The sequence below is a fragment of the Mobula birostris genome, chromosome 10 (genome assembly GCF_030028105.1).
Source record: "Mobula birostris isolate sMobBir1 chromosome 10, sMobBir1.hap1, whole genome shotgun sequence".
In the NCBI taxonomy this organism is placed as follows: Eukaryota; Metazoa; Chordata; class Chondrichthyes; order Myliobatiformes; family Myliobatidae; genus Mobula; species Mobula birostris.
Genome location: NC_092379.1, coordinates 138,311,614 through 138,330,444, shown reverse-complemented (window position 1 = coordinate 138,330,444; position 18,831 = coordinate 138,311,614). Strand labels below are relative to the sequence as shown.

Genomic DNA, 18,831 nt, shown 5'->3' with positions numbered 1-18,831 from the left:
GGTTCTGTCTTCACTAAGGAGGACATAAATAATCTTCCAGAAATAGTAGAGGACAGAGGGTCCAGTGAGATGGAGGAACTGAGCGAAATACATGTTAGTAGGGAAGTGGTGTTAGGTAAATTGAAGGGATTGAAGGCAGATAAATCCCCAGGGCCAGATGGTCTGCATCCTAGAGTGCTTAAGGAAGTTGCCCAAGAAATAGTGGATGTATTAGTGATAATTTTTCAAAACTCGTTAGATTCTGGTCTAGTTCCTGAGGATTGGAGGGTGGCTAATGTAACTCCACTTTTTAAAAAAGGAGGGAGAGAGAAACTGGGGAATTATAGACCGGTTAGCCTAACGTCGGTGGTGGGGAAACTGCTGGAGTCAGTTATCAAGGATGTGATAACAGCACATTTGGAAAGCGGTGAAATGATCGGACAAAGTCAGCATGGATTTGTGAAAGGAAAATCATGTCTGACGAATCTCATAGAATTTTTTGAGGACGTAACTAGTAGAGTGGATAGGGGAGAACCAGTGGATGTGGTATATTTGGATTTTCAAAAGGCTTTTGACAAGGTCCCACACAGGAGATTAGTGTGCAAACTTAAAGCACATGGTATTGGAGATAAGGTATTGGTGTGGGTGGAGAATTGGTTAGCAGACAGGAAGCAAAGAGTGGGAATAAACGGGACCTTTTCGGAATGGCAGGCGGTGACTAGTGGGGTACCGCAAGGCTCCGTGCTGGGAACCCAGTTGTTTACAATATATATTAAAGACTTGGATGAGGGAATTAAATGCAGCATTTCCAAGTTTGCGGATGACACGAAGCTGGGTGGCAGTGTTAGCTGTGAGGAGGATGCTAAGAGGATGCAGGGTGACTTGGATAGGTTGGGTGAGTGGGCAAATTCATGGCAGATGCAATTTAATGTGGATAAATGTGAAGTTGTCCACTTTGGTGGCAAAAATAGGAAAACAGATTATTATCTGAATGGTGGCCGATTAGGAAAAGGGGAGGTGCAACGAGACCTGGGTGTCATTATGCACCAGTCATTGAAAGTGGGCATGCAGGTACAGCAGGTGGTGAAAAAGGCAAATGGTATGCTGGCATTTATAGCGAGAGGATTCAAGTACAGGAGCAGGGAGGTACTACTGCAGTTGTACAAGGCCTTGGTGAGACCACACCTGGAGTATTGTGTGCAGTTTTGGTCCCCTAATCTGAGGAAAGACATCCTTGCCATAGAGGGAGTACAAAGAAGGTTCACCAGATTGATTCCTGGAATGGCAGGACTTTCATATGAAGAAAGACTAGATGAACTGGGCTTGTACTCGTTGGAATTTAGAAGATTGAAGGGGGATCCGATTGAAACGTATAAGATCCTAAAGGGATTGGACAGGCTAGATGCAGGAAGATTGTTCCCGATGTTGGGGAAGTCCAGAACGAGGGGCCACAGTTTGAGGATAGAGGGGAAGCCTTTTAGGACCGAGATTAGGAAAAACTTCTTCACACAGAGAGTGGTGAATCTGTGGAATTCTCTGCCACAGGAAACAGTTGAGGCCAGTTCATTGGCTATATTTAAGAGGGAGTTAGATATGGCCCTTGTGGCTACGGGGGTCAGGGGGTATGGAGGGAAGGCTGGGGCGGGGTTCTGAGTTGGATGATCAGCCATGATCATAATAAATGGCGGTGTAGGCTCGAAGGGCCGAATGGCCTACTCCTGCACCTATTTTCTATGTTTCTATGTTTAACCCTTTAAGTGTCATTTGCCAGTCTATCTTAGCTAATTCACGTCTCATACCTTCAAAGTACCCTTCTTTAAGTTCAGAACCTTTGTTTCTGAATTAACTATGTCACTCTCCATCTTAATGAAGAATTCCACCATATTATGGTCACTCTTACCCAAGGGGCCTCTCACGACAAGATTGCTAATTAACCCTTCCTCATTGCTCAATATCTAGTCTAGAATAGCCTGCTCTCTAGTTGGTTCCTCGACATGTTGGTTCAAAAAACCATCCCGCATACATTCCAAGAAATCCTCTTCCTCAGCACCCTTACCAATTTGGTTCACCCAATCTACATGTAGATTGAAGTCACCCATTATAACTGCTGTTCCTTTATTGCACACATTTCTAATTTCCTGTTTAATACCATCCCCAACCTCACTACTACTGTTAGGTGGCCTGTACACAACTCCCACCAGAGTTTTCTGCCCCTTAGTGTTATGCAGCTCTACCCATATCGATTCCACATCCTCCCGGCTTATGTCCTTCCTTTCTATTGCGTTAATCTCCTCTCTAACCAGCAACGCCACCCCACCTCCTTTTCTTTCATGTCTATCCCTCCTGAATATTGAATATCCCTGCATGTTGAGCTCCCATCCTTGGTCACCCTGGAGCCATGTCTCTGTGATCCCAACTATATCATATTCATTAATAACAATCTGCACTTTTAATTCATCCACCTTGTTACGAATGCTCCTTGCATTGACACACAAAGCCTTCAGGCGTGCTTTTACAACTCTCTTAGCCCTTATACAATTATGTTGAAAAGTGGCCCTTTTTGATGCTTGCCCTGGATTTGTCGGCCTGCCACTTTTACTTTTCACCTTACTACTTTTTGCTTCTACCCTCATTTTACACTCCTCTGTCTCTCTGCATTTTTCTGAGGGAAACAGTTCCGTCAGGCTTAGTTGCTTAGCAGCACGTGCATGCTAGGAGCTGGACATCATTGTCAGAGGCTATTTGCGACACTTGCTATTGGGAGCATTTAACCTCCCCTGGCTATAACAACATAGAAACATAGAAAACCTACAGCATAATACAAGCCCTTCGGCCCACATAGTTGTGCCAAATATGTCCCTACCTTAGAAATTACTAGGGTTACCCATAGCCCTCCATTTTTCTAAGCTCCATATACCTATCCAAAAGTTTCTTAAAAGACCCTATCGTATCTGCCTCCACCACCGTTGCCAGCGGCCCATTCCTCTGTACCTACTCCCAAGCACCTTAAACCTGTGCCCTGTTGTGGCAGCCATTTCAGCCCTGGGAAAAAGCCTCTGACTATCCACACGATCAGTCCCTCTCATCATCTTATATACCTCTATCAGGTCACCTCTCATCCTCCGTCACTCCAAGGAGAAAAGGCCGAGTTCACTCAACCTGTCTTCATAAGGCATGCTCCCCAATCCAGGCAACATCTTTGTAAATCTCCTCTGCACTCTTTCTGTGGCTTCCACATCCTTCCTGTAGTGAGGCAACCAGAACTGAGCACAGAACTCCAAGTGGGGTCTGACCAGGGTCCTATATAACTGCAAAATTACCTCTCGGCTCCTCAGGAACCATCAAGATCAAAGTGGAATATAGATTAATGCTTGAAAGGTTATAAATGGGTATATTTCAAGCTGAGAATCCTTTACACCCAATGATTATTTCTTTTTACTTCATACATTTTCTTAAAACATTGATTCATATGATTTTGGAACTCTGCCATTTGATTTGTTTTCAAATAAGTTATTTATTCAAACGTATTTGGATTATATAACGTGCTTTCACTAGGCAATAACACTGGCGTTTACTCTTTACGTATCTTTAATCTTATGTTTAGCTTATGCTTGCAAAGAACACTTGACACTTGTTTGAACTTTATTACTGCACACATTTTAAAACATGTTGCCTTTCTCCCTTTTTTGTATTTTACTGGCCCTACTAAGATTGGGCCACAATATGGGGAATCAGAGGTAGGACACAATCAAGTGCAAGATCAACTTTAATTGTCATTCAACCACACATAAACGAAGCGGCATTGCTACAGGGACAAGGTAGAGTCACGCACAGCACAAAGCACATATAAGATAGCCGTAAAACATGTAGTCATATTTGTTTTTTGTATGCCCAGTTCCCTGAGTGTCATGTCCTGTAGACTGAAAGTGCATGGTTGTTGTCGGCAAGAACAAACGCACAGCAACCACTGACAAAAGCAGTCCGGCTTGTCTTACACTGAGTGAACACTGGAGGGCAGCGTCGACAGGAAAGGTTAGCCCCCAACCCAGCATGGATGCCCAAACACTGGAGGGCAGTATCGGCGGCATCAGCAGTGTGCCACGTTCTAGTGCTACACAACACAAGTGTGCTTTTGTAGCACTTTTTGAAATTATTTGGTGAATTTTGTCAAGATGAGTCATTGCTGGAACAAATGATACACAGGAGCACAGAGGTTGGAGAGATGATTAAAGACATGAATTTGTGGAGGTTTGTAAGTCTGAGGAAGTAATAATTAACTGATGTAGGAAGCTCTCTTAAAGGCTTCCCTGCTGTTAATGGAGTGAGTAGGAGGCATGCAAGGATCTCCTAAAGCAGGCAGCAATTACAAAAGTAGATTTTGATAGAGGCAAGAGAGAGGGACTGGTGAAGTTTTTGTATTAAGCTACATGTGAGCTCAACAAATACAAGGATGGTAGGTTTTGTCAGGCTTTATTTAAAGCAGGGGTTCTTAACCTAGGGTCCACAGACCTCTTTGTGGGGGGGGGGGGGGGGTCTGTGAACTTGAGAAAATATTTACATCTTTATTTTCACTAACCTCTAACTGAAATTTAGCATTTCCTTCAATTATGAATTTAAACAACAAACTACGGTAGTATTAGCAGTACCATCCCACAGTTTAATTAATGTTCTGTTCAAACTAAGCAGAACAGTCATCACACTGATGGCTTCAAAAAATAAAATTTAATTTCAACTTGCCTATATTTTAAATGTTTAGTTATTTAATGCATTAATAAAAAATCACATATATTGCATCTATATCACAAATTTATAAATGTATGTTCATAGGCTTCACCGAACTGCTAAAGGGGTCCATGGCATAAAAATAAGCTAAGAACCCCTGATTTAAATGATCAGGAGCTTGGAGGGGAAAAGTGGAGAAGTTGAGATGAACCAAAATGGCAAAGAATGGCTTTAATAAAAATGGCTTTAATAAAACCTTCAACAGAAAGAAAATATGTGACTGTGCCATCAGATTTTTCTCATGTATCGTTAAGGTTGATCAGTTATGTTAAAGTTATGCAGCTAATTTCATTCAGCATAAATGTTTTACTTACAATGTAAACTCCAGTGATCTGATTTTTGGTGCACATTGTGTTATGCCTGCAGTATTTAGTCTTTCAACACTTGCTGATTTGTTTCAGATCAGAACTGACAGCAATAATGAGAGGGGTATCGTGATGAAAGCTTCACACAGCCCGAACGTTTTTGGTGAGAGCACTCGGCAACGCATAGGCAAGGAGCGCGCTCCAAAGAAAGAGAAGCCAGAGACTTCTGCAGACAACCAGCAAGTGATGGTGAATGGAGTATCTTAAAGCGCATACCTGTAGAGTGATGTTCTCTCTTAATTTCCTTTCATTAACCATACAAACCAGATGCTTACATGTCACTTAGAGAACCCTATTAGGCCAAAGACATAAACCTCATTGGTGCATAACTGATGCACACAATCCACTTTTGTCTTTAAGTAGGCAGGTGGAAAAGTTTGTGAAGTAACCATCTTCATTTCACTTAGCAAACTCCTTTTTGAAAAAAAAGTATATTGTTTGATCTGTGCCTTCAATATAACTTGCCAGAAGGGGATAACCTTACTATAGTTGCAGAAATCAGGGAAGCTAAATGAGCAGAAGACAGTAACAATGTAAAATACATGTATGTAGATAAAGTGTGGTTAAATACCGGGGAACCTTTACAGAAGAATGCATGCTTTTCATGATTTTCCTTATATATGCATCTAGCTGAACAGTAAAGGATCAGAAATCCTTGCACTGAAGTTTGTATGGCATTGATTGGTCAGTGTGGGAGGGCACTTTTTTTCTTTACACCTTGGCATTTGATGTACAGGGGTAAATGTAAAGAATTAAATAGTGTATTGTTTGAAAGGCATATAATGCCTGGAGATTGTTGCCAAACGGATGATTTGTAGTTATTTATTTTTGGGAATGTACAGTATTGGGGAGGGGAAAAGCTTTGTTTATGTACCTGTCCACTATGGGCTCTTGTGTTAAACCTAGTATAGATTAACAAAGGTAGATTGACCTTACAGTGTATGATCTGCAACGGGGCAATATTTTTCTCTGTACATAGTAGTGAAAACAATTTGGTTTTATGTTGATATTGTTCGGTTGAAGTGCAATATATTTTGTATGCAAGCAGTTTCAATTAATAAAGTTTGATCTTCCTCTGCTGACTGTAGGATGTGTTACTTCTGTCTGATTTACTACCTGACTTACTGTGATTTACCTGATTTGCTGATCTTCTGCTGACAGTAGGATACATTGCTTCCGTCTGATATTCTATAGTCACAGGTTCAGAGTTGGAGATCAGTTTTAGTTTTTTTGATTAGCTAAGTTAATCCAACAAAAAATTTTAGCTGGTTAATAGCCTACTTGGTAGAGTTCCCTAGTAAAATTAATGAAATGTTGTGTACTGTTACAAAAATTGACAAGGTATGTCACAGTGTACAACATACAAAATTTGCCATGTTTTCTATCCCATTTCTTTCCCCTGGTGTCTCTTTATTTAATTGTACATGAATCAGCATATGGTATTGATGTGAGCTGGGAGGTAAATTGTTGTTTGCAACTGAAAACATCTGACTTAATGAAGAGATAATCAACCAGCAACAAACAATCTGCTGGAGGAACTCATCGGGATGAGCAGCAGGTTGTAGCTACAGATTGTAGCACCTGTTCTCTCCTGTGCTTTCTTAGATAATCAACCAGGTTTTGTTGACAAAATGAATGGGGTCTGAACGATGTGCAGAATTGCAAATGCTCAGGTTGGTCAATGTTTGGCAGCAAAGAAGAGGTACCTTATAACTGGAATCAATTTTGTGAAAATGGAAAGCTGGAAAAGGGCAATAAACTGGCATCAAGATCGACATAACATCATGGGTCAAATGGTAGCATAGTGGTTAGCCCAATGTTTTATAGTATCAGTGACTTGATTTCCATCCCACCACTGTAACAAGTTTGTACATTCTCCCCATGACCACAGGGGTTTCCTCCGGGTGCTCCAGTTTCCTCCCCCATTTCAAAGATGTACAGGTTAGTAGATTAATTGGTCATTGCAAATTGGCCCGTAATTAGGCAATAGTTAAATTGGGGGGTTGCTGGGTAATGTGACTCAAAAGGGCCGGAAGGGCCTATAACATGCTGTATCTCAATAAATAATGCCTTGTCCAATGCTGTTTTGTGTGTAATATTCCTGTGATTTTCATTGCATGATAACATTCCACCAAACGTGCAACAAAATTGTACGGTCTTTTCAAAATGTGCTGCCCCTCAGCGGCATCCAGAAATATTTACATGTCTCCAAATGAAATGCAGCACTACCTCACAGTCACTGTCAATTCATCCATTTTTTTGAAAATTGGTAAGCTTTTTGTCCAACATTCAGTGTTTGAATAGCAGAAATTTGCTTCAGTAAGTAAGAACATTACCATGGTCAGTGTTTTCAATTCCTGTCACAAACTGCTCCTGGTGGGTCTTCCCATACTCTCTCCCAAACATGCCCTCAATGTCCCCTCTAATTTTTTTTTAGGGGCACAAACCAACCATTGATTTGAGTAGGAAATTTTTACGCGGCCTAAAAACTGCGCTGCATTTTAATTTTTTTTGTAAGGTGCGTGAATATTTAGAATGAAAACTGAAAAATTGCATACTTTTTATTTAATTGAAGGGTTTAATGAAATACATTATTACTTTATTGCCACCAAACAATTGATACTAAAGCATACAATCATCACAGCGATATTTAATTCTACGCTTCGCGCTCCCTGGAGTAAAAATCGATAGTAAATATTAAAAATTTAAATAGAAAAGGGAAAGTAAGGTAGTGCAAAAAATCCGAGAGGCAGGTCCGGATATTTGGAGGGTATGGCCCAGATCTGGGTCAGGATCCGTTCAGCAGTCTTAGCACAGTTGGAAAGAAGCTGTTCTCAAATCTGGCTGTACAAGTCTTCAAGCTCCTGAGCCGCCTCCCGGAGGGAAGAAGGATGAAAAGTGTGTTGGCTGGGTGGGTTGTGTCCTTGATTATCCTGGCAGCACTGCTCTGACAGCGTGCGGTGTAAAGTGAGTCCAAGGACGGAAGATTGGTTTGTGTGAAGTGCTGGGCTGTGTTCACAAAGAAAATATCTAATATTTCGTAAATATTTTCTAGTTGCTTCCAATTCCAGCGCTCAGCAATATGTCTGGGAATGTTTCACTTACTGTGTGGCCGCCCTCTCGTGCATTGTAGGGGGAACAGTGCCTCTCTGGCATCTGTCCGAAACAAAATCAGAGATGATGCCTCCTCTGTAAGATCTTAATGCATGCATTACTAAATGACAATAAAAGAGGACTGCGTGTCTTCATAATCTAAAGGTAAAGATCATTAAGATTATTTACATCTACTCCATAACATTGTCTGTTCCTCAGGCCTGTTGCAAAAATCTCTCATCCACAATTTGGGTAAACATGGATAATAATGGCCAGTTTCTCTCTTTTTTTCTGTTGTAAATGTGAGGTAATCTATAAGTGCTACCCGACCTTTCCATCCTGAACCCCTTTAAATCATGACAAAAACATTGTCAACATCTCCTGTCAAATTATATTTGAAATTCAGATTCTGCAAGTGGCCACAGTTTACCGCAAATCACTAGGCTTTTTTTTTAATCATTTCTGTGTACACACTTAGGTTTTATGCCCCACTGTGAAGCTGACCCACTGGGCTTTGACGCAAGATCATCATTTCAACCACCTTGGATTAATAAGGAAGTTAGAAATTGGGGTATCAAAAAACTGCTTTTCAATCCACATACATTTATTTATGTGTCAATGACAGTAGCTTTGCTCAAGCTTTATTTCTGTCAATTCCAAAAAGAAAACAACAAGTCATTGTTATTATCTGCTCTGTCGTATGACTGTTATTGGTCTTGGCTAATTTTTCTACAGAAGTGGTTGCTATTGCCTTCTGGGCAGTGTCTTTACAAGGCTGGTGACCCCCAGCCATTATCAATAATCTTCAGATTGCCTGGTGTCAGTGGTGCATAACCAGGACTTGATATGCACCAGCTACTCTAAAGGCTTCACATACCCTGTTCAGAGGTTAAGAAGGTGCTACACCTTACCCAAAGGTGACCTGCAAGTTAGTGAAGGGAAGGAGTGCCTTACAACTCCCTTAGTTGAGACGTATCTCCACCCTGCCACCCAAAACAAGTGATAGATACTGTGAAACTAGTGTGTCATTGACATGATTCACCACCAGTATCAGATGGCTAATTAGTCACATAATAAATATGGTCCTTCCAATCTCATGGATGATTTGTTTTAAATATATAAATTTATCACTTCTTTGATTGTTCTTGGGAAGCACGGTGGGACATTTGAAAGATGCTAAAAATGCATATTGATTGTTACTGACCGGGCAGGACATGTCTTATCTCCTAAACACTACAATGAACAGTTGCTGATTGTAAACAGAATTGTTTTCATTGTATTTCTCTTGCCCCTTTCATCCAAAACAAAAATGTAAGCCACTTTGAATTGCTTCTACCATAAAATATCAGACAAACAATCTTCCATTCAATCAAAAGAGAAGCAATGGATAGTGAGGAATTAATTTTAATGGTTGATGTTATGGAAATGGCAAATCTGTGGGAACCACCAATCACTAAAATTTACATTGCATTGCTGTTAAGCAGATCTGGAGAAAGTTTAACTTATGAAAAGTAAATACATTTAGTGGCCATTTCTTTAGGTACCTCTTGCTCATGGTCTTCTGCTGCTGTAACCCATTCACTTCAAGGTTGAATGTGTTGTAGTTTGTCACGAGCCTTGTGGCCCATTTCGCCAGATAGGACACCAGTCTATCGCGAGGTTAACCCCCAGCATTTTTGCCGGTACCCATTCTCAGCTGGGTAGACTGGAGCATTGTGTGGTTAAGTGCTTTGCTCAAGGACACACGCTGCCTTGGCTGAGGCTCGAACCCACGACCTTCAGATCGCTAGTCCAACGCCCTAAACACCAAATGTGTTATAGGTTCAGAGATGCTCTCCTGTACACCACTATTATAACGCATGGTTATTTGAGTTACAGTTGCTTACCTGTCAGCTTGAATTGTCAGCTGGGATGTTATTTATTTAGAAATACAGCTTGAAACTAGCCCCCTTGGCCCAACAAGCAGCACTGCCCACCAACCCACCTATATACAATGACCAAGCAACCTACTAACCAGTAGGTTACATCTTTGGAATGTGGGAGGAAACCCACATGTCCACAGAGAGGATATGCAAACTCCTAACAGACAGTGCTGGAATTGAACTCCAAATTCTGACGTCGCGAGCTATTCACACGCAACCTCCAGTGAGCAGCAGTTCTGTGGCAAAAACAGCTTGTTAATGAGAGAGATCACAGAAGAATAGAGAGACTGGGTCAAGCTGACCGGAAGGCAACAGCAACTCAAATAGCCATGCATTAAATACAGGAGGTACCTATTAAGTGATCACTGTGTAGAATACTAATAGTTATAATATGTAGAATTTGATAATGAAGCACTTAGAAATATCAAAATTTGATTCATAGAGCAAAGAACACAGCACAGAACATGTAGCTTAATCTAGAAACTGCTTAGAATTTCCCTACCACATAGCCCTCTATTTTTCTAAGCTCCATGTACCTATCTAAGAGTCTCTTAAAAGACCCTATTGTGACCGCCTCTGGTACCATCACTGGCAGTGCATTCCACACACCCACCAGGTCAAGATAAGTTTATTGTCATTTTGACCATAAGCTGCTGGTACAGTACCCAGTAAAAATGAAACAACGTTCCTCCAGGACCACGGTGCTACATGAAACAACACAAAACTACACTAGACTATGTGAGACAACACGAGACTACACTAGACTACATAAAACAACATAAAAACTGCACTAGACTACAGACCTGCACAGGACTACATAAAGTGCACAAAACAGTGCAGGGCAGTACAATATTTAATAAACAAGACACAGTAGAGGACAAATTATAATAATAAATGATGTAGATGTCAGTCTAAACTCTGAGTATTGAGGAGTCTGTTGACCTGGGGGAAGAAACTGTTGCACAGTCTGGTCGTGAGAGCCCGAATGCTTCAGTACCTTTTGCCAGATGGCAGGAGGAAGAAGAGTTTGTGTGAGGGTGCGTTGGGTCCTTCACAATACTATTTGCTTTGCGGGTGCAGCATGTGGTGTAAATGTCTGTAATAGTGGGAAGAGAGTTCCCAGTAATCCTCTCAGCTGACCTCACTATCCGCTGCAGGGTCTTGCAATCCAAGACGGTGCAATTTCCAAACCAGGCAGTGATGCAACTGCTCAGGATGCTCTCTATACATCCTCCGTAGAATATGATGAGGATGGGGGGGTGGGAGATGGACTTTTCTCAGCCTTCGCAGAAAGTAGAGACGCTGCTGGGCTTTCTTGGCTATGGAGCTGGTGTTGAGGGACCAGGTGAGATTCTCCGCCAGGTGAACACCAAGAAATTTGGTGCTCTTAACGATCTCAACGTAGGAGCCATCAATGTTCAGCGGAGAGTGGTCGCTCCATGCTCTCCTGAAGTCAACAACCATCTCTTTTGTTTTGTTCACATTCAGAGACAGGATGTTGGCTCTGCACCAGTCTGTTAGGCGCTGCACTTCCTCTGTATGCTGATTCATCGTTGTTGCTGATGAGACCCACCATTCTCTGTGTGAAAAACTTATCTCTGGCATCTCCCTTGTACCTGCTTCCAAGCACCATAAAACTATGCCTCCTCATGATGGCTATTTCAGCCCTGGGAAAAAAACCTCTGGTTCTCCACACAATCAATGCCTCTCATCATCTTACACACCTCTATCAGGTCACCTCTCATCCTCCCTCGCTCCAAGAAGAAATGGCCGAGTTCACTTAACCTATTCTAATAAGGCCTGTCCAGACAACATCCTTGAAAATCTCCTCCGCACTCTCCCTATAGCATCCACATCGTTCCTGTAATGAGGTGACCAGAAATGAACACAGTACTCCATGTGGATTCCAACTAAGGTCTTATAAAGCTGTAACATTACCTCACGGCTCTTGAACTCAATCCCACGGTTGATGAAGGCCAACACAGCGTGAGCCTTCTTAACAACACTGTCAACTGTTTGGGATTCCAATATTTAACTGTCATTCATTTTTTGGGGCACTCCTCTGTTTTCATTGATGTTTGCAAAGAAAAAGAATTTCAGGATGTATATTGTATACATTTCTCTGACATAAAATGTACCTTTGAAACCTGGGCATCTGCTTTGAGTGTCCTATGGACACAGACCCCAAAATCCTACTGATCCTCCACACTACCAAGAGTCTTACCATGAATATTATATTCTGTCTTCAAATTTGACCTACTGAAATGTATCACTTCACACTTATCTGGGTTGAACTCCATCTGCCACTTCTCAGCCCAGCTCTGTATCCTATCGGTGTCCTGCTGTTTCCTCTGACTATCCACAACACCCCCAACTTTTGTTTCATCAGCAAACTTAATAACCCACCCTTCTACTTCCTCATCCAGGTCATTTATAAAAATCACAAAGAGGAGGGGTCGCAGAACAGATCCCTGCAGAACACCACCCTCCATGCAGAATACAAACCATCCACAACCACCCTTTGCCTTCTGTGGTCAAACTGTTTCTGGATCCACAAAACAAGGTCTCCTTGGATCCCATGCCTCATTACTGTATGAATGAGCCTCACATGGGGAACGTTATCAAATGCCTTACTGAAATCCATATACACTACATCCATTGCTCTACCTTCATCAATATGTTTTGTTACATCCTCAAAGAATTCAATCCAGTTCATAAGGCACGACCTGTCCTTGACAAAGCCATACTGACTATCACTAATCAGATTATGTCTCTCCAAATGCTTATAAATCCTGCCTCTCAGGATCTTCTCCAACGACTTGCCCACCACTGAAGTAAGGCTCATTGTTCTATAATTTCCTGGGTTATCTGTACTCCCTTTCTTGAACAAGGGAACAATGTTTGCAGCCTTCCAATCCCCTGGTACTTCTCTCATCCCTATTGATGATGCAAAGATCATCTCCAGAGGCTCATCAGTCTCCTCTCTCGCTTCCCACAGTAGCCTGGGGTATATTTCATCCTGTCCCAGTGACTTATCCAAGTTAATACCTTTCAAAAGCTCCAGCACATCTTCTTTCTTAATATCTATACCCTCAAGCATTTCAGTCTGCTTTAAGTCATCCCCACAATTGCCAAGGTCCTAATCACTGGTGAATACTGAAGCACAGTATTCATTAAGTACCTCCGCTACCTCCTCCGGCTCCATGCACATGTTTCCACTCTCACTCCTGATTGGTCCTATTCTCACATGGCTCATCCTCTTGCTCTTCACATACTTGTACAATGCCTTGGGGTTTTCCTTAATCCTGCTCGCAAGGACATTTCGTAGCCCTTTCTAGCACTCCTAATTTCATTGTTGAGTTTCTTCCTGGCATCCCTGTAATTTTCTAGAGCTCGAACAGGTACCTAGTTTCTTGAACTTTTCATAAGTTTTTCTTTTCTGCTTAACTAAATTTTCTACATCCTTTGTAGACCATGGTTCTTTTACCCTGCCATCCTTTCCCTGCTTCAGTGGAACATACCTATGCAAATATTCCCTGAATATTTGTCACATTTTTGCATCTCCCTGAGAGCATCTGCTCCCAATTTATGTTCCAAATTACTACCTAATAGCATCATATTTCCTCCACCACAATTAAATGTTTTGCCAAATTTTCTGCACCTATCCCTCTCCATCACTGTGATAAAGGAGACAGAGTTTTGATCACTACCTCCAAAATGTTCTCCCACCGAGAGATCTGACACCTGACCAGGTTCATTTCCCAATACCAGATCAAGTACAGCCTCTCCTCTAGTTGGCTTATCTACATATTGATTCCCCGGTTCACTGGTGGGAAGCCACCAAGGAGAACATTAAGAGGTTCTTCATCCGCAAGGGTATTCAGAAGGCAAGGCAGGAGCAGAGGGAACTGCGTAAACTCCAGACAGAGTTGCAGCAACTTCTCCTTCTGCAGTCGAAGGGGGTGGATGTCAGGGAGGAATTGCGAGAGGTGAAGGGCCGGCAAGCCCAGCACCTCGCCGCTGAATCCTCCAAGATCATCTTCCGATCAAGGGTCCAAACCGTGGAGCAGGACGAGACGTGCTCACGCTTCTTCTTCCAAAAGGTGCACAGGGGGAGCTCTGTGATCCAAAACCTTAAGGAAGAGGACGGCTCAGTCGCGTCCTCGCAGACCGACATACTGAGGATCTGCAAGTCCTTCTATGCCGGTCTGTACGAGGAAAAGGCCACAGAATCCACAGCCTCCCGCAACTTCCTGTCGTCTATCACGCAGGTCTTAGACGACGGCAAGCGGGAGAGTCTGGATCAGCCACTGACCCTGGACGAGCTGACAGGCTCCATCCGTTCCTTTGGGTCGGGTAAGACTCCCGGAAGCGACGGCTTACCGGCTGAGTTGTACTCGGCTCTGTGGAACTGGATGGGCCCAGACCTGCTGGAAGTGTACAACGCTATGCTTCTGGCTGGCAGTATGTCTGAGTCCATGAGGAAGGGCATCATCACCCTCATCTACAAGCAGAAGGGGGAAAGGGAGGACATTAGGAATTGGAGACCCATCTCTCTCCTGAATGTGGACTACAAGATCCTGTCCAAGGCTATCGCCAACAGGGTCAAGTCTGCTCTGGGACAGGTGATCCACCCGGACCAAACCTGTGCTGTACCGGGCAGGAAGATCTCAGACAGCCTCGCGCTGCTGAGGGACACCATCGCCTACGTGCAGGACAGGGGGGTGGACGCCTGCCTGGTCAGCTTGGACCAGGAGAAAGCCTTCGACAGGATATCGCACACGTACATGGCGGACGTGCTCTCCAAAATGGGATTTGGGGAGGGAATCCGGAATTGGATCAGACTGCTCTACACAGACATCCGTAGTGCAGTCCAGGTCAACGGGTGGGAAACAGACAGCTTCCCCATCAGGTCTGGAGTCAGGCAGGGCTGCCCCCTCTCCCCTGTCTTGTTTGTCTGCTGCATAGAACCCTTTGTGGAAGCCATCAGGAGGGATGAGGGCATAAGAGGGGTGACGCTGCCAGGCAGTGGAGGGACCCAAGTGAAAACCTCCCTGTACATGGAGGACGTCACCGTCTTCTGCTCTGATCCGAGGTCAGTTCGCAGGTTGATTGGCACCTGTGAACAGTTCGAGCTAGCGACGGGGGCCAGGCTCAACCGCACGAAGAGCGAAGCCATGCTCTTCGGCAACTGGCCAGACCGATCCAGCGCCCCCTTCACCGTCAGGTCTGACCACATGAAGGTGTTGGGGATCTGGTTCGGAGGGGCCGAGGCTGCAACAAGAACTGGCGGGAGCGGACTGCCAAGGTGAAACAGAAACTGGGACTGTGGGGAGGGCGCTCCCTGTCGATAACGGGCAAGAACCTGGTCATCAGGTGTGAGGTGCTCTCAGGGCTGCTGTACTTGGCGCAGGTCTGGCCCGTCCCCCGCTCCTACAGCTCGGAAATCACCTGGGCTGTCTTCAGATTCGTCTGGGGATCCAAGATGGAGCGGGTGAGACGGACCGCCATGCACAAGTCCCTGGACAACGGGGGCAAGAACGTCCCCAATGTCGCCCTCACCCTGATGGCCAGCTTCGTATGTGGCTGCATCAGGTTGTGTGTAGAGCCCAGGTATGTGGGCACCAAGTACCACTATGTGCCCAGGTTCTACTTGTCGCCCTGGCTACGAAGGATGGGTCTGGCCCCACTCCCACGCAACGCCCCAGTCAGCTGGTCGTTGCCGGCATACCTGTCCCACGTAGCAAAGTTCTTCGAGGAGAACGCCTTTGACCACAAGGCCATCAGGCAGTGGTCGGCACGTAGTGTCCTGCAGGCACTGCAGGAGAAGGACGTGATGGACACAGTGGGGTGGTTCCCTGAGCAGACTGTCCAGTTCATCTGGCAAAATGCCTCATCGCCAGATCTCACCAACAGGCACCAAGACCTCGCCTGGCTGGCGGTGAGAGGGGCCCTCCCAGTCAGAGCCCTCCTGTACGCCCGGAATGTCGTCCCCGCACCCCACTGCCCACGGGAGGACTGCAGTGAGGAGGAGTCTGTGACCCACCTCTTTGCACACTGCCAGTTCACAAAGAGGGTGTGGGGAAGGATGGACGGGCTAGTGTCACGTTTTATCCCCAGCAGCTGCGTAACAGAGGACTCTCTGATCTACGGGCTGTTCCCGGGGACGCACATGGAGACCAACATCCGGTGCTGCTGGCAGATCATCAACTCGGTGAAAGACGCTCTTTGGTTGGCCCGAAACTTGATGATCTACCAGCACATGGAGATGTCCGTGGGAGAATGCTGCCGACTGGCACACTCTCGGCTGCAGGAGTACGTGCTGAGGGACGCACTGAAACTCGGTGCAGCCACCGCAAGGGCCCGGTGGGGAAGGACCACAGTATAGGTTTCTCCACCCATGGGAGTGGGAGGGGTCGGTGGGCGAGGAGTATACCCCTCAACAATGAGATGCTAAGCTGAACTACTGGAGTGCCACGTGGGTGGCTATAAACACGGGTATTTTACTGAGTATAATGGAAACGTATGTAAAGGATGAAAAGTTATTGAATGGTTTATTGTATATATTTATTTTTGAATAAAGTATATTTTGAAATATAAAAAAAAATCTACATATTGTGTCAGGAAACCTTCCTGAACACACCAAACTCCACCCTATCTAAACCCCTTGCTCTAAGGAGAAACAGAAAAATAAATAGTAGGTATAAACTACAGTGTGTTTGAACTACTTATGCCCCATCTTCAGATTTTAAATTGCAAATAAATGATTTCATGTCTGAATATACTCAAACACAGACCCTTCAAAGAGCAATTTTTAAGATTTGTTGCCCTACAGGAAATGATAAACAATATTAAATGCCAACTCCCACCTGGAGACCTGGAGAAACAGATTGTCTGCACTACTGTCAGGTCATCATATTACCTTTCATTCAACTCCAGGAAACTGGGAAAGCCTGATGTTTGAGAAAGCAATCTAATGTATTCTAACACACTTCCTCAGAGAGGAGGGCTGTTCTGGGTCCCCTGATCTTTGGATGAGAAAGTGGAAGGGTGATTTAATAAGTTTGTAGATGACGTGAAGAATGGTGGCTTTGAGAAGAGTCTGGAAGGTTGTCGTAGGTTACAATGGAGTATCAGCTGGGCTGAAAAATGTGAAGTGATTCAGCTTGGATGGTCAAAGAAAGAAGAAGCGGGGGGAACGTCGACTCAGACCATGGGAGACCTGCGTCGGGCATTTTCATGCCTTACAAGGCACAGATTATAAATCTGTGTGGGGCGCCACTCCTCGCACAGACACTAGAACAATGTGTGTTTAAGTGCCTTGCTCAAGGACACAAACACGCTGCCACAGCTGAGGCTCGAACTAGCGACCTTCAGATCACTAGACGAACGCCTTAACCACTTGGCCACGTGTCCAACACAAGAAGAGTACAGGGTTAATGACAGAACTCTTAGCAATGTGAGGAGCAGAAGAAACTTGAGGTCCACGTCCATAGATTCCTCAAAGTTGCCACACAAGTTGATAGATCTGTTAAGGAGTATGGTGTGTTGGCTTTCATTAGTCATGGGATTGAGTTCATGAGCTGTTGGGTAATGTTGCAGTTCTATAAAACACTTTTAGACGGGACTTCGAGTATGGTATCAGTTCTTGTTGCCTCATTATAAGCAGGATGTGGAATTCAGAAGACATTTACCAGGATGCTGCCTGGATTGAGCAAGGTAGGGCTTTTCTCTTTGAGTGGGAGTGGTGACTGGAGAAGTATATGAGATGATAAGAGACATAGAGTGGACAACCAGTAGGGTTGCCAACTTTCTTACGCCCAAATAAGGGACAAAAGTAACAGTCAAATATGGGACACTTGTGTTTACCCCGAGAAAGACTACCATGACCATGAAGTCTTGCGCGGGCACATGTGTGCGCATGCCTGTACGTGCCGATATCTTTCTACAAATCGATTTTGGTTTAATCTTCCCGACTCTGTTAAGTGAAACTACACTGTACATACATTATTTCTACTTTATATAGGCTGTGTATTTATCATATCATTCCTGCTTTTACTATATGTTAGTGTTATTTTTGGTTTTATGTGTTATTTGGTTTGATTCGTTAGGTTATTTTTTGGGTCTGGAAACGCTCAAAAAATTTTCCCATATAAATTACTGGTAATTGCTTCTTCGCTTTACACCATTTCCGCTTACGAACGGTTTCATAGGAACGCTCTACCTTCGCGGGGGAAATACGGGACAAGGGCGGTCCTGTATGGGACAAACCAATTTAGCCCAATATACGGGATGTCCCAGCAAATACGGGACAGTTGGCAACCCGAACAACCAGATACATGTTTCCTAATGCAGAAACAGCTAACAGAAGGGAGCATAATTTTAAAATGATTGGAGGAAAGTATTGGGGGGGGGGGTGGTCTCAGAAGTAGGTCTTTAACATAGGTGGTGTAAAAACGATGGAGGTGGTGGTAGAGGGATTAAGGGCACTTAAGGGACATTTAGATAAACACACGGATGATAGAACAATGGAGGGCTACAGGAGAGGGAAGGGTTAGATTGAAGTTAGAGTAGGATGTCGTAAAACACTGGCTGTCTACATATGCTATATAGACTCCACACAGACCACCAGAGGTCGAGATTGAAATTGGATATACCTCCTACGCCACTACTGTACCTAATTTACAGAG

At 44.1% G+C, this 18,831-nt stretch overlaps 1 protein-coding gene across 4 annotated transcripts in view; it reads left to right on the top strand.

Annotated features, from left to right (window-relative positions):
- The window catches only part of fmr1 (fragile X messenger ribonucleoprotein 1), a 96,385-nt gene extending 90,176 nt beyond the window's left edge, over nt 1–6,209 (top strand). Inside the window, exon 15 of one of the 4 annotated variants that reach the window (XM_072271051.1) lies at nt 5,163–6,209. In XM_072271051.1, the coding sequence (XP_072127152.1) occupies nt 5,163–5,333 (171 nt within the window). In that variant the 3' untranslated portion in view covers nt 5,334–6,209. The remainder of the gene's footprint in view (nt 1–5,162) is intronic. The other 3 variants (XM_072271054.1, XM_072271055.1, XM_072271052.1) reach the window with 3 other exon arrangements.
- The last annotated feature ends 12,622 nt before the right edge of the window (nt 6,210–18,831 follow it).